The sequence below is a fragment of the Mustelus asterias genome, chromosome 7 (genome assembly GCF_964213995.1).
Source record: "Mustelus asterias chromosome 7, sMusAst1.hap1.1, whole genome shotgun sequence".
In the NCBI taxonomy this organism is placed as follows: domain Eukaryota; kingdom Metazoa; phylum Chordata; class Chondrichthyes; order Carcharhiniformes; family Triakidae; genus Mustelus; species Mustelus asterias.
This window is the reverse complement of record NC_135807.1, coordinates 140,457,317-140,473,231: the sequence shown is the minus strand read 5'-3', so window position 1 is coordinate 140,473,231 and position 15,915 is coordinate 140,457,317. Positions and strand designations below refer to the sequence as shown.

The 15,915-nt window shown below is 42.7% G+C and overlaps 1 protein-coding gene across 2 annotated transcripts in view; it reads left to right on the top strand.

Annotated features, from left to right (window-relative positions):
- The window catches only part of fkbp9 (FKBP prolyl isomerase 9), a 32,865-nt gene extending 20,339 nt beyond the window's left edge, over positions 1–12,526 (top strand). The window contains exons 8-11 of one of the 2 annotated variants that reach the window (XR_013498369.1): positions 5,281–5,426; positions 6,019–6,182; positions 9,136–10,363; positions 10,475–12,526. Coding sequence is in view for 1 of the 2 variants with exons in the window: in XM_078216942.1 (XP_078073068.1) it covers positions 5,281–5,426; positions 6,019–6,182; positions 9,136–9,315 (490 nt within the window). In the remaining variant the exon portion in view is untranslated. Of the gene's footprint in view, positions 1–5,280; positions 5,427–6,018; positions 6,183–9,135 lie in introns of both variants that reach the window. The other variant, XM_078216942.1, reaches the window with a different exon arrangement.
- The last annotated feature ends 3,389 nt before the right edge of the window (positions 12,527–15,915 follow it).

The window sequence follows — 15,915 nt, the reverse complement described above, 5'->3', positions numbered from 1 at the left end:
ACACATCTGTTATTCCTACCAAAGTGAATTACCTCACACTTCTCCGCATTAAACTCCATCCGCCACCTCTCGGCCCAACTTTGCAACCTGTCTAAGTCTTCCTGCAAACTACGACACCCTTCCTCACTGTCTACCACACCACCGACTTTGGTGTCATCAGCAAATTTGCTAATCCACCCAACTATACCCTCATCCAGATCATTAATAAATATTACAAACAGCAGTGGCCCCAAAACAGATCCCTGAGGTACACCACTTGTAACCGCACTCCATGATGAATATTTACTATCAACCACCACCCTCTGTTTCCTATCCGCTAGCCAATTCCTGATCCAATTTCCTAGATCACCCCCAATCCCATACATCTGCATTTTCTGCAGAAGCCTACCATGGTGAACCTTATCAAACGCCTTACTAAAATCCATATATACCACGTCCACTGCCTTGCCCCCATCCACCTCCTTGGTCACTTTCTCAAAAAACTCAATAAGGTTAGTAAGGCACGACCTACCTGCCACAAAACCATGCTGACTATCACCTATCAATTCATTACTCTCCAAATAACTATAAATCCTATCCCTTATAATTTTTTCCAACATCTTGCCGACAACAGAAGTGAGACTCACCGGTCTATAATTCCCGGGGAAGTCTCTGTTCCCCTTCTTAAACAATGGGACAACATTCGCTAACCTCCAATCTTCTGGTACTATACCAGAGGCCAACGACGACCTGAAGATCAGAGCCAGAGGCTCTGCAATCACTTCTCTTGCCTCCCAGAGAATCCTTGGATAAATCCCATCCGGACCAGGGGATTTATCTATTTTCAGACCCTCCAGAATATCCTGCACATCCTCCTTATCAACTGTAATACTGTCTATTCTACTCCCCTGCAACCCAGTGTCCTCCTCAGCTATATTCATGTCCCCATAAATAGTTATGGAAAGGGACAAAATTGGTCCACAGGTGCAAGTTCTAAATTGGGGCAGGGCAAATTTTGATGGAATTAGACAGGAGCCTGCAAGGGTTGATTGGAATAGTTTTTTTGAGGGCAAAGGGACCTCCGGCAAGTGGGAGGACTTTAAAAGTGAAATAGCTAGAGTTCAGAGTCTACATATTCCTGTTAGGCTGGCAGGAGTAAGGAACCCTGGATGACAAAATATATTGAGGTTTTTGGCCAGAAAAAAGGAGAAGCATGGCTCAGGTACAAGCAGCTGAAATTAAGGGATTCCCTGGAGGTGTACAGTGGGTACAGGAGTATACTCAAGAAGGAAATTAGGGGGGCAAAAAGAGGTCATGAAATAGCTTTGGTTGAGAGGATTAAGGTGAATCCAAAGGGATTCTTTTAAGTATACTAAAGGAAAAAGAATAACTAGAGAGAGAATAGGACCTTTCAATGACCAAAGTGGACAGGTGTGAAACCGCAGGAGATGGGCGAGGTTCTCAGTGAATATTTCTCCTGTGTGTTTACCGTGGAGAAAGACATGAAGACTGGGGAACCTGGGAAAGTTAGTGGCGATATATTGGGGACAGTTTGCATTACAGTAGAGGAGGTGATGGACGTATTAAAATATATGAAAGTGGATAAATCTCCTGGACCTGACCAGGTATATCCAAGAACACTCTATGAGGCTAGAGATGAAATTGCGGAGCCCTGGCTTAGATATTTGCATTATCGTTTGCCATGGATGAGGTACCAGAAGACTGGAGGGTAGCAAATGTTGTGTCCTTATTTAAGAAGGGCTGCAAAGAAAAACCTGAGAATTATAGACCGGTAAGCCTAACGTCTGTGGTGGGTAAGTTACTAGAGAGGATTCTGATATACAGGCAATTGGAAAGACAGGGTTTGATTAGGAGCAGTCAGCATGGCTTTGTACATGGGAGATCGTGCCTTACAAATGTGTTAGAGTTCTTTGATGAAGTGACCAGGAAGATTGGTGAGGGCAGGGTGGTAGACGTAGTCTATATGGACTTCAGTAAGGCCTTTGATAAAGTTTCACATGGTAGGCTGCTTTTGAAGGTTAGAACACATGGAATCCATGGAGAGCTGGCAAAATGGATATACAGTTGGTTTGATGGTAGGAAGCAGAGGGTATTAGTGGAAGGATGCTTGTCGGACTGGAGGCCTGTGACTAGTGGTGTGCCTCAGGGGTCAGTGCTGGGTCCATTGCTGTTTGTTATCTATATCAACGATTTGGATGAGAATGGACAAGGAATGATCAGTAAGCTTGCAGATGACTCTAAAATAGGTGGTATTGTAGACAGTGAGGAAGGTTATCAAAAATTGCAGCAGGAAGCCAGGTCCCTGGCACTGTGAGGCAGCAGTGCTAACCACTGTGGCACCCAAAAAAAAGGAGGGGGAGAGAAAACAGAGAGTAGGAATAAACTGATCATTTTCAGGTTGGCAAGATGTGACTGGTGACGGGCGTACTGTAAGTATCAGTAATTGGGACCCCAGCTATTCACGATTTATATCAATGATTTGGATGTGGGAACCAAATGTAATATTTCCAAGTTTGCTGCTCACACAAAACTAGTGGGAAGGTGAGTTGTGAGGAGCATGCAAAGAGGTTTCAAGGGGATTTAGTTAGACTAAGTGAGTGGGCAAGAACATGCAGAAGGAATATAATGTAGAAAAACGTGAGGTTATTCTCTTTGGTAGGAAAAACAGAAATGCAGAGTAATCCTCAAATGGGGAGAGATTCGGAAGTGTTGAACTTCAAAGAGACCCAGTGTTCTTTTCATAAGTCACTGAAAGTTAAAGTACAGGTGCAGCAAGCAATTAGGAAGGCAATGGTATGTTAGTCTTTATTGCAAGAGAATTTGAGTAAGGGAGTTTTGCTGCAATTGTATAGAGCCTTGGTGAGACAGCAGCTGGAGTATTGTTTGCAGTTTTGGTCTCTTTACCTAAGGAAGGATGCAACAAACATTTATGTTTCTTTTTTCCTTCCATGGAATGTGGACTTTGCTGGCAAGGCCAGCATTTGTTACCCATCTGGTTCATTGACGTCCTTGAGGGGGGAAATCTGCCAACCTTACATAGTCTGGCCTACGTGTGACTGCTGAGCCACAGCAATGTAGTTGACTCTTAACTGTCCTCTGAAATAGCAATTAATAGCAAGGACAATTTGGGATGGCTAACAAATTCTGGCCTTGCCAGCGATTTCCACATCTCATGGAACAATAAAAAAAAGCACAAAGATATTTGGGTATACACACACAAGGATCACAAAGCAAACATGCAGGTAGCAAGCAATTAGGAAAGCAAATGGCATGTTGGCTTTTACTGCAAGGGGATTGAGCACAATAATACAGTTGTACAGGGCTTTGATGAGATCACCCCTGAAATACTGTGCATTTTTAGTCTCCATATTTAAGGAATTTGTTTGCATTGACAGCAGTAGATTCATGGAGGTTTACAGTATGGAAACAGGCCCTTCGGGCCAACTTGTCCATGCTGCCCTTTTTTTAACCACTAAGCTAGTCCCAATTTCCTGCGTTTGGCCAATATCCCTCTATACCCATCCTACCCTAATGAACTTAACAGTACAGTGTAGATTCATTAGCTTGGTCCCAAGGATGAGAAGATTGTCCTATCATGGGAGGCTGAGTAACTTGGGTTACTGTTCTCTGGAGTTTAGAAGAATGTGATCTCATTAAAGCATTCAAGATTATAGAATCATAGAATCCCTACAATGCAGATGGAAGCCATTCAGCCTATTGAGTCTACACCGACAACAATCCCACCCAGGCCCTTTTCCCGAAACCCCACATATTCCACTGACACTAAGAGGCAATTTAACATGACCAAGCAACCTAACGTGCACACCTTTGGACTGTGGGAGGAAACCGAAGCACAGGGAGGGAATCCACACAGACACGGGAGAAAGTACAAACTCCACACTGACAGTCACCTGAGGCTGGAATTGAACCTGGGTCCCTGGTCTGTGAGGCAGCGGTGCTAACCACTGCGCCACCGTGCCGCCCTGAAGATGCAAAGATTATTTCACGTGGCTGGCAAATCCACAACATGGGACACTGTCTCAGGATAAGGGGCTGATCATTTAGGATTGAGCTGGGGAGAACTAAAAACAATGTGAATTCTCTAGCCCAGATGGTTAAGGATGTGTCATCACTGAATATGTTTAAGGCTGGGATAGACAGAGTTTGGTGTCTCAGGAAATCAGTGGGTATGGGGAGTGAGCGGGAAAGTGGATTGAAGCCTAAGACCAGCCATCATCATATTAAATTGTGGAGCAACATTGATGAGCTTATGGGCTTCTCCTTATATTCATAAATCACCCAGCAATCTCTTCTATTTTAATGAATTCAGCCCCAGTTTGTCTTTTGTCATATTTATATTATCTCTCAATAAGCACCGATCCGCTGATCCAACCAATCACCTCAACCTGGGGTCTAAAGCGCTCTAATTCTGAACTTACTGAGGGTTTGATATAGAATTAGCATCAAATTCCCACTCATGTTTAATGCATCTTGCTATGAAAGAAATATAAAGGGATATGGAAAGAGATGGCTATTTGGGATTTAGGATTCAGCCTATGTGGAGAATGAACATCAGTACAGACTGGTGAAGCTGAGTAGTTTGTTTCCCAGTTGTAATTCTTGATGCAGCTGTTTTTTTCAGGGAGACTGGCTGTGAATTATTCAGATTCTCTGTTGATCCTTTGCATTTTTGAAACAAGTGCAGTCTTGCTGTGACTGAATCAAACTTCAGATAGAGAGTAAAAACTTGGCAGGCTTCTGTTCCAACATGTTCTCCTTGGCTAACAGCTTCATGTTAATCTGATAGCTGCTGATGTGGACAGTGAATAGAAGTCTTAACGCAATTTAAAAAACAGACGCTGTCAGAAAGAATGTCAGCTTTTGAGCACATTCCCATCTGTCTTTGGATTTTGTTTAACCCTGTGTTAGAAACACTGTTGTTTGTTGTGAAATTCCTAACACTGGTTTCATCTCTTGAGTGGAGGCATTTCCTCCCTCTCTCTGCATCACCTCCTGCCTCCATCCGCTCGCAGATTAGAAGATCACTGATAATGTCTGAGAGTAGGTTGTTTCTCCCACCTCAGCTAAGAAATAGTGTGTGCTACACAGGTACACATGATAAATGTTTTGGCAGCTAGCAACGTAAGCTACTGTCTAACCGGATTCAGCTTTGTCACTGTTTTAACCTGTTTAGCTGCCCTTAGTCCTCAGATATTAAACACTGACAGTGCGTCTGAGTTACTGTTTATATAAACTGGGCTGGAAAATTACATCTTTCAGTCACAACTATGGAAAAACATACAACATCGTCCTGGGTTCTGGTCAAGTGGTCATGGGGATGGACAAGGGCCTCACCAATATGTGCGTTGAAGAGAAAAGAACCATCGTTATCCCACCTCATCTGGGCTATGGAGAGAGGGGAGTTGGTATGTAACAACACCTACTGCTACTCTTGGGTTTAGAAACCTTGAAGTATCAATAAGAATGTGAGTCATGGATTTTGCCTGCTAATATGTTTGGTAATTGGATGAAGCATGAGTGAACTTGATTAAACCTCTGAGCTGTAACTGACTTTATTTGGGGGTCCCTGCTGCCACTCTCAGTACTGTTAGCAAACTCTGAAAATTGGGAAAATAACTGTGATGGTCATTTTCAGGTTAACAAAACTGAGTTCTGATTTGTGTACAATTGTGTATATTAAATGCTAGTTTTCTCATGTAGCTTCAAAATTAAAATCTTACTGACAAAATAGAGAAGACTCTGACTGTTGGCCACACTCAAATTCCTTTCCCCATCATCACTACATTAGTATCCCTCCCCAAAATAGCAAAAACCTCTGGACTGTCTGTTTCTCTGTCATGCGTTTCCCAGTGAATCCCACCAGGGTTGAAGTGAGCTGTTTCCTGTCATCATGAAGTGGTGTTGGGACTTCAATGACACTTTGGAGAAGGAAGTGTGAAGAATTGTAGTGCTTGTTGGTGACACTGCTGGATGACACATTGTGATTCTCTCTTTCAGTGGGAGAGGTACCTGGCAGCGCTGTGCTTATCTTTGATGTTGAGATGATAGAGCTTGTCACAGGTCTCCCGGAGGGTTATATGTTCGTTTGGACTTCTGAGGTATCGCCTGATCTCTTCCAAGATATCGACAAGGACAAAAATGAGGAAATCAGTCCAGAGGAGGTAAAATTAATAAGGGCTTTTAATAGTGAAACACCACAGACTCGAAGTGTATGTGGGTACTCGCGGGCGAGAGGAGAGTGTTGAGAAGGGAGAGCAGGGTACGCCTGTGGACAGAGGGTGGATGTGGGAAGGGAGGTGTTTTGGGGGACATTCTGGATGATGTGTGGGAAGGGAGATGGGGAAGGGCAGAGGGTGCGTGTGGATGAGGCTTGTCTGGGGAGGATGTGGGGGAGGAGTTGTGATGGTGTGGATGGGTAAAACTTCCACAATCAGTGGAAACCATGAAGAAATATATACATGGTTTTTGGTCAATTGATATTGAGGATTTGTTATGATTGTTACAGAAATTACCGAAAGCATGATCTGAGTGTAAAAATGGTGGAAGAAATAGTTGCCTCAAAGAGGAAATGATGATGACACTGTCTTTGTGCTCCCTCACTGAAACTCAGTTAATGATATTGGCAGATGTTAGTACAACTTGCCAGAGATGATATGTGGCAGGATGTGGTGAACCTAACATTTATTCAACTAAAAACAAATTATCCTCTCAACTGAGACAGAGAAAAGGAAAATTCCAGTGGGAGTGTTTAGATTTCTGATCCACAGTTGGGTCTCTTTCTATCAGTTTTTTAATTTGAATTTTGTGTTTATTAAAGAGAGATGGGAATGTTTGAAAGTGGAACACACTCTATGTTGATAAGTGTCAGCATTGGGCTCTCCTCAGCCTGACCGGGCAACATTAGATATTGAGTAAATTGTGAGAGGGGAGCAAGATTAGACACCCTTTGCCCTTTATCATGGGCTCAGCCTAGTAACCCAATGAATATTATACTAAGCTGATCAGAAAGAAGTTACAGTAAGAAGTCTCACAACACCAGGTTAAAGTCCAACAGGTTTATTTGGTAGCATGAGCTTTCGGAGCTCTGCCCCTTCATCAGGTGAGTGGAGAGTTGGGTTCACAAACAGGGCATATATAGACAGACTCAATTACAAAATAATGGCTGGAATGCGAGTCTTTACAGGTAATCAAGTCTTAAAGGTACAGACAATGTGAGTGGAGAGAGGGTGAAGCACAGGTTAAAGAGATGTGAATTGTCTCAAACCAGGACAGTTAGTGAGATTTTGCAAGCCCAGGTAACCCCCACGACTTGCCTGGGCTTGCAAAATCTCACTAACTGTCCTGGCTGGAGACAATTCACATCTCTTTAACCTGTGCTTCACCCTCTCTCCACTCACATTGTCTGTACCTTTAAGACTTGATTACCTGTTAAGACTCGCATTCCAGCCATTATTTTGTAATTAAGTCTGTGTCTATATATGCCCTGTTTGTGAACCTAATTCTCCACTCACCTGATGAAGGAGCAGCGCTCCGAAAGCTCGTGCTACCAAATAAACCTGTTGGACTTTAACCTGGTGTTGTGAGACTTCTTACTGTGTTCACCCCAGTCCAACGCCGGCATCTCCGCATCAGAAAGAAGTTAGGTTATTATTGATATTCCATGCCGAGTTGTGTGATTGTGTACCAGGTTGATTCTGTGGATGAAGGGGTTGACGTTTGAGGAGAGATTAAACAGTTTGGGCTTGTACTCGCTGGAGTTTAAAGGGATGAGAGGGGATCTGATCGAGGTATATAAAATTTTAAAAGGGATTAATAAGTAAATGTAGACCAAATGTTTCCTCCTATGGGGCAATCTCGAACAGGAGGTCACAGGTATAGGTTGAGAGGCGGTAGATTTAAAACTGAGATGAGGAGGAATTACTTCTCGCAGAGCGTGGAGAATCTGTGGAACTCGCTGCCCCATCGCGCGGTGGAGTCTGAATCATTGAATGGTTTCAAGAAGGAGATAGGCATATTTCTAATAAAAAAGGGATAAGGAGATATGGGGAACAGGTGGGGAGGTGGATATGAGACCAGGGAGAGATCAGCCAGGATCTGATTGAATGGCAGAGCCGACTCGAAGGGCTGAATTTGCCGACTTCTGATCCTTGTTCCTATTACAAAAACTAGAATAATTATTTTTGCCATTCCAAAAACTTGACTGTTAAAATAATTGTTCACTAAGTAGTTATAAAGTTTTCTATCAACTGATTTTGTTGTAAAGGGGACCATTATAAGACACCAGCTTATAAAAATACATAATACAGTGACTGAAAGCAGAGCTGCATCAAAAAGCATCACTCATTTAAACTGTCTCACACACTGACACTGCCTCTGCGCATGTACAGGAAGTGCTCCCTCTAGTGTTGCAGCACAGATAAACACAGCCTTTCGGATAGTGGCATAAAGTTATTTGCATTCTCTTGAGAAGGCCTCAGTTTAAAGCCTTATTCGTAAGATAATGCCTCCTCCACTGCAGTGTTCTCTCTGGCCGTGATTGCTCAGTACTGCCACTGGCAGTAGTGGCCAATAGTTTGTGCTCAAGGCAGTTTGTGACGGGCAGCACGGTAGCACAGTGGTTAGCACTGCTGCTTCACAGCTCCAGGGACCTGGGTTCGATTCCCGGCTTGGGTCACTGTCTGTGTGGAGTTTGCACATTCTCCTTGTGTCTGCATGGGTTTCCTCCGGGAGCTCCGGTTTCCTCCCACAATCCAAAGATGTGCGGGTTAGGTTGATTGGCCATGCTAAATTGCCCCTTAGTGTCCTGGGATGTGGAGATCAGAGGGATTAGCGGGTAAAATATGTCGGGATATGGGGGTAGGGCCTGGGTGGGATTGTGGTCGGTGCAGACTCGATGGGCCGAATGGCCTCTTCTGTACTGTAGGGTTTCTATGATTTCTAAGGCTATACAGTATGACTTGAACCCACAAACATCTGACGCAGACAAGGGAGCTATCGACTGAACCCCAGCTAATAGCTCAAAAATAAAGGCCTTGCATTTCCTCCTGTCTAAAGAATGTGAGAAACAGCTCTGGTTTCAAACTTGTCTAAAATCAACCTTTTTCCTTCCTGCAGTTTTCCAAATACATCCTGGCCCAAGTGGAAAGTGGCCAGGGAAGACTGGCTCCTGGTTTCTCCCCAGATAAAATCATAACAAATATGTTCTCCAATCAGGATCGGAATGGAGACGGCAAGATAAGCGCTGATGAATTCAAGTTGAAGGATGAGGAGAACACCAATCACGATGAACTATAAAGCTAAGCTCGACATCTACACTGCTGTTGAGTGGAAGAGTAAAGAATTAACCTATGGTTTGTTGGTTCGGAGCTGGGTCTTGTCCATTCTACAGTTTAGGTACAAAACATATCAGTGACATTGGAAGCCCAGATTCCAAATTGTTTATCTAAGACTGAATGAGGTATGATGTTCGTTTGCCCCTGAGCAGGATCGATCCACAAAGGGTGTTTCTCTCTGAGTGTTTTTTTACATTTGAATTTTAATCCATATTAAAAGAGAGAGTAATCCTTTTCCCAGCCCCAGGCTACACACTCCAAATTAATTTCACTTGAAGCCTAATTTCACATGCAGTTAAAATAACATCAATCACAGCTCTTGTGCCAAAAAGTGCAAATATTCCATTAGTATTTGAAAGTGTACCTTGCAACTTATTACATTCTACTTCTTTGGTCAATATTTTATTCAGTGAGAACCAGTCAGATTTCTGTTTTAATTTATATTTTGGGTCACTAGGACTGATTGCCAGTCTGTAACACTACAATAGAAAGCAGAGATTCAATGTTTGTCACCCAATGTGTTACTGACAATGAGGATCGACACAAGATCCATGAAAAAGTGAATACAGGGAGGAAGAGAATGGAACCAGATGCTCTGGGTCTTGTTCTGCATGAGGCATTTTCTCCCAAGTAGGGTATACGCCTATATTCAACTTCTTATGGTTGCTAGTTTTTTTAATGGATGTCTTTAAATTATCGTTCACACTCCCTCAGGATAACCCCCACTGCCTGTTGTAATGTACAACCATCAGCTCGTGATCCACCAGGCCAGTGATAGCATTGAGGAGAATGTTGGTCAGGTTGTAATTATGACAATTTGTAATGCACAGGCTCCAAAGACGTATAATTTTACATTCTCTGCACAGACTCTGGGCTGTGATCCCACACTACAGTCTGATGGGAACAAAGACTCTCAATGATACTTCCTTTGAACAATATGAACACTAATCATTTCCTAATTTTGTATAAGATGGGGATTTATCTAAATGTATGGCTATGGAAAACAAGATGTGGAGATGATCCTGGGCTCAGAGCCTCGAAAGCTTGTGTGGCTTTTGCTACCAAATAAACCTGTTGGACTTTAACCTGGTGTTGTTAAACTTCTTACTATGGAAAACAAGCCACTGGTGTCCTGGCATGGCTGATTGAGTTTACTTGTGAATTGGATGTTGACACAGGAAAAGAGCTAGGGAGTAGGGCTAATGGCATAGCTGTTTCAAAGAACCAGTATTGACACAAGGGGCTGAATGGTCTCCACCTGTCCCATAAGATTCCGTTTTTCATAACCCACATTTACTTGTTATTTTAAGTGTTATTTTCACTTTCCAGGTTTGGTGTGAAATAAATGCACAAATTAAACTTAAACTGAACTCTATTCTGAGCATGCTGTAGAGTAACCATGGTAACGAGACCTCTTTACCTCTCATAGTTGAGTCTCCTTTAGAAGATCATAAGCCATGAGTGTCAATTTCCCACCAGACTCGCTCCGAGGTTCCCGAGTAAAGTACTCAGTTCACAGGATTTCTCAATCTCCTTCAATAATCTGATAGCTGCCATCAAAAGAGCTGCTGTCCAGTTACTGTTTCGAAGGCTGGTTTGCTCATTTAGCTAAATGGACAATGTGTGGATCAGATTAATGCCACCAGCATAGAGTTGGATACTCAGTCCAGATGAAGGCGACTCAGGGCCTGCCTCTTTGGCTTAGCCTTGGTTCAGTGTTTATTTGCTAAGATTCTGCCTTTCGGCTGAGAACTCGAGTAGAAGCAGCAGTCATTTATTAACCACACCCAATTGTAGCTAAACAAGTCATTGGGAGCCACGAGTTTGAAGGAGCTGGATTGAGATTTCTCAAGAAACCTTGGCTGTCACTGTCACTTTAACTAGTTTATATCATCTTTGGTAATAAAAGCAAAGTGCTGGAAAAGCTCAGCAGCCCTGGCAGTATCTGTAGAGAGAGAAGCAGAGTTAGCAGTTAGAGTCCAATATGATTCCTCTTCAAAATGGTGTTTATCAGACTGCAGGAATAATATATCTGTTACTCTTTGATTCCATATATTCCAAACTGTCATTTATGTACCAGAGTCTACCTTCCCAATAAAGAATAAAGAACAGTACAGCACAGGAACAGGCCCTTTGGCCCACTCTGCACCAACACATGACCCCTTTCAAGGAAATTTGCATATTTCCACTACCCTTTGTGTGAAGAAGTGCTTGCTGATTCTACCTGAGCCGCTTGTTCTAATCCTGAGATTATGTCCCTTAATTCCACCACAGGAAATAGTTTCTCAATCTAGCCTAACAAATTTCTATCATTTGATTAGCTCTAAATCTTCTAAACTTGGCGAAGCGAGATTATGCAACTTGTCATCATACTTCAGCCCTGTTATTTGTTATCATTCTGATGCACGTATTCAATTGCTTCAAGTCAATGTGAGCGATTGAACACAATTACTCCAGATGGAGTCTAAGCAAGGCTCTGTACAATTTGAGTATTACTTCCTCCCCTTTGAATTCAAACCTGCCTTTGAGGCAAAAGCCAACATCCTATTAGCATTTTTTATAGCTTTCTGACTTCAAAGCATTCTAAAGGAAACTCCTTGACTTCAGTAAGGGTAATTGCTGATCCTTGTGTTTTTGAGTAGGAAAATGCTGAATGCCCTCAGTTTAATAATTACTGCCACACCTCCATAGTTCATTTATGGAGAATCAGGCTTCTATTTAAAGAAAACTTTTTCTTAGTCTTTCACTAAACAACTTTTATTTGAAATTATTTACTTTCAATAAAAGAGTTTGTATTTTGATAGCAAAGGGTGTAGAAATCTCGTGTTTTAGTAGAGAATGTTTTTGGTACAATTTATGGGCCGAAAAAGTGCCTTTTTGTGAGAACATTAGTTTTTGCTGTGACACGGTGCAAGTTTCAGTTCACATTCTGGAATCTTCCTTTGGCAAATACTACAGTATTTGCTTTAAAGGTACAAGACCAGCTCGATTCTTTGCTCCTTAAATTCAGACAAATGTTGCCAATAAATGGCTCCGTGTAGTGTGTACGCACGTTGCAGTGAATAAATGGAACTCGTGGATATGCATTTTTCTGTGTTTGGGATTTACTGTATTTACACTTTGTTCTGACTCTGGTATGGTATATATTCCATTTCTAAATACCATTATGTCCTATTTGTGGAATGGTTTTTCTTTAAATTGTTGGGATTTTGCAGGTTACATAATGCCACTTTGCTCATGTACAAAGCAGAGTTGTTTATACAGTTGAATCACTGAGCTGTATATCTATTGAAAGGACATTATCCACTGTTACTGCATCAGAAACATTCCACAGGCTGGGCAAGGCTTTAATAGTGATGTGGAGCTAGTTACACTGATGAAGAAGGGCTTGATGACATTTACATCAGCAAATAGGTTCAGCTCCTCATTATCCAGAGGTGAGCCCGGTATCTCTTCCTTCTTGTGCTTCAGCTGTTTCCTTTGTCAACATTAACTGAATCAGCAAATATCACACGTACACCCTGACCACAGTTAAGGGTCTAAGTTTGAGATTATGTAACTAAATAAACCTTGTTAAAGGTTGTACTGGAAGCATGGGGTGTCGGGGAGGAGAAAGGTAAAGCAGGAGAGGTCTTCATGGCATTGTAGCCTGAAGCTTCCAGGCAGTAGCATGGAACACAGAAAATACCCCCCACCTCAGGTGGAAGGTGTGTGTTTTGTGAGGCTCTCACAGGGTGCTTTCACATTCAACATATTCTTCAATTGGTCATTCCACATGCCAGTGTATACAGAAGGAAAACCATCAGCTGGTTGCCAAATAAATGAAATCCCTTTAAAAGATCGTCCTCATGATTTGGGAGGAAGGGTGAAGTCAAGGATGAACTTCTGAATTCAGGTGGGATGGACATGTAATATCACTAATGTGATACACCTATCTCAGGAGTCTTGGGAGGAAGTTGGGTTATAACCAATCCACCAACCTGAATAACTTGGGGAATATATTGGTAGAAATCAGTTTTAAGCGCTGATCTGTCTTCATCCAATACTTAATGTCATCTTAACATCTGTTTCATAGCATGGAACCTATTAGAAAGAACAGCAGTACTTTAAAAAATGCATCTCATGCTTAACATGGAACGCCATCTGTCAATTTTTAGCTCAAAATCCCTTTGCAGCTTCCCTTTGTCTTCTAAAGAATTAGTTGTACCTATTTTAGTCTCAGCTGAGAATTTTGACACCGTGCCTCTGGCTGTACATCTAAATCATTGATAAACACAGTAACAGTGAACAGAAATGACCCCATCTTATACACCTATGACTGTGCGGCCAAATTCCCCTCCAACTCGATTTTCAAGTTTACTGACGACACCACCGTAGTGGGTCGGATCTCAAACAATGGCGAGACAGAGTGCAGGAATGATAGAGAATCTGGTGAACTGGTGCAATGACAATCTCTCCTTCAATGTCAACAAAATGAAGGAGATTGTCATCGACTTCAGGAAGCATAAAGGAGAACATACCCCTGTCTACATCAATGGGGACGAAGTAGAAAGGGTCGAGAGCTTCAAGTTTTTAGGTATCCAGATCACCATCAACCTGTCCTGATCCCCCCATGCCAACGCTACAGTTAAGAAAGCCCATCAACGCCTCTACTTTCTCAAAGACTAAGGAAATTTGGCATGTCAGCTACAACTCTCATCAACTTTTACAGATGCACCATAGAAAGCATTCTTTCTGGTTGTATCACAGCTTGGTATGGTTCCTGCTCTGCCCAAGGCTGCAATAAACTACAAAAGGTCGTGAATGTAGCCCAATCCATCGCGCAAACCAGCCTCCCAACCATTGACTCTGTCTACACTTCCCACTGCCTCAGCAAAGCAGCCAGCATAATCAAAGGACCCTGGCACCCTGGACATTTTCTTTTCCATCTTCTTCCGTCGGGAAAAAGATACAAAAGTCTGAGATCACACCCAAATCGACTCAAGAACAGTTTTTTCCTGCTGCTGTCTGACTTTTGAATGAACCTACCTTGCATTAAGTTGATCTTTCTCTACACCCTAGCTATGACTGTAACCCTACATTCTGCACTCTCCCGTTTCCTTCTCTATGAATGGTATACTTTGTATGGTGCGCAAGAAACAAAACTTCTCACTGTATGTTAATACATGTGACAATAATAAATCAAATCAAATCAGTACCGATACTCACAGAAAGCACAGCCCACTACCAACAACATAACTTCTATTCTCGATTTTATGATTGTCCCTATTTAAGTCTATTGTTAGGAAATAGAGATAGTTTTAAGTAAGTTGTATTTATGATTGTTAGGAATAATATAGCTTCAAGTTTTATTTTTTGATTTGTGGGTTTAAAAAATGAAACCTGAATAGTTTAACTTTAGAGTGTAGCCAGCAGGTCTGCACAGAGAACAAAGAACAATACAGCACAGGAAACAGGCCCTTCAGCCCTCCAGGCCTGTGCCGCTCATTGGTCCAACTAGACCATTCGTTTCTATCCCTCCATTCCCAGAATGCTCATGTGACTATCCAGGTAAGTCTTAAACGATGTCAGCGTGTCTGCCTCCACCACCCTACTTGGCAGCGCATTCCAGACCCCCACCACTCTGTGTAAAAACCGTCCCTCTGATATCTGAGTTATACCTCGCCCCTCTCACCTTGAGCCCGTGACCCCTCGTGATTGTCACCTCCGATCTGGGAAAAAGCTTCCCACTGTTCACCCTATCTATACCCTTCATAATTTTGTACACCTCTATTAGGTCTCCCCTCATTCTCCGTCTTTCCAGGGAGAACAACCCCAGTTTACCCAATCTCTCCTCATAGCTAAGACCCTCCATACCAGGCAACATCCTGGTAAACCTTCTCTGCACTCTCTCTAAAGCCTCCACATCCTTCTGGTAGTGCGGCGACCAGAACTGGACGCAGTACTCCAAATGTAGCTTAACCAGCGTTCTATACAGCTGCAACATCAGACTCCAGCTTTTATACTCTATACCCCGTCCTATAAAGGAAAGCATACCATATGCCTTCTTCACCACCTTCTCCACCTGTGTTGCCACCTTCAAGGATTTGTGGACTTGCACACCTAGGTCCCTCTGTGTTTCTATACTCTTGATGGCTCTGCCATTTATTGTATAACTCCCCTCTACATTAGTTCTTCCAAAATGCATCACTTCGCATTTATCTGGATTAAATTCCATCTGCCATTTCTCCGCCCAATTTTCCAGCCTATCTATATCCTGCTGTATTGTCTGACAATGTTCATCGCTATCCGCAAGTCCAGCCGACTTCGTGTCATCCGCAAACTTGCTGATAACACCAGTTACACCTTCTTCCAAATCATTTATATATATCACAAATAGCAGAGGTCCCAGTACAGAGCTCTGCGGAACACCACTGGTCACAGACCTCCAGCTGGAAAAAGACCCTTGGACAGCTACCCTCTGTCTCCTGTGGCCAAGCCAGTTCTCTACCCATCTAGCCACCTCTCCTTGTATCCCATGAGCCTTAACCTTCTTAACCAACCTGCCATGAGGGACTTTGTC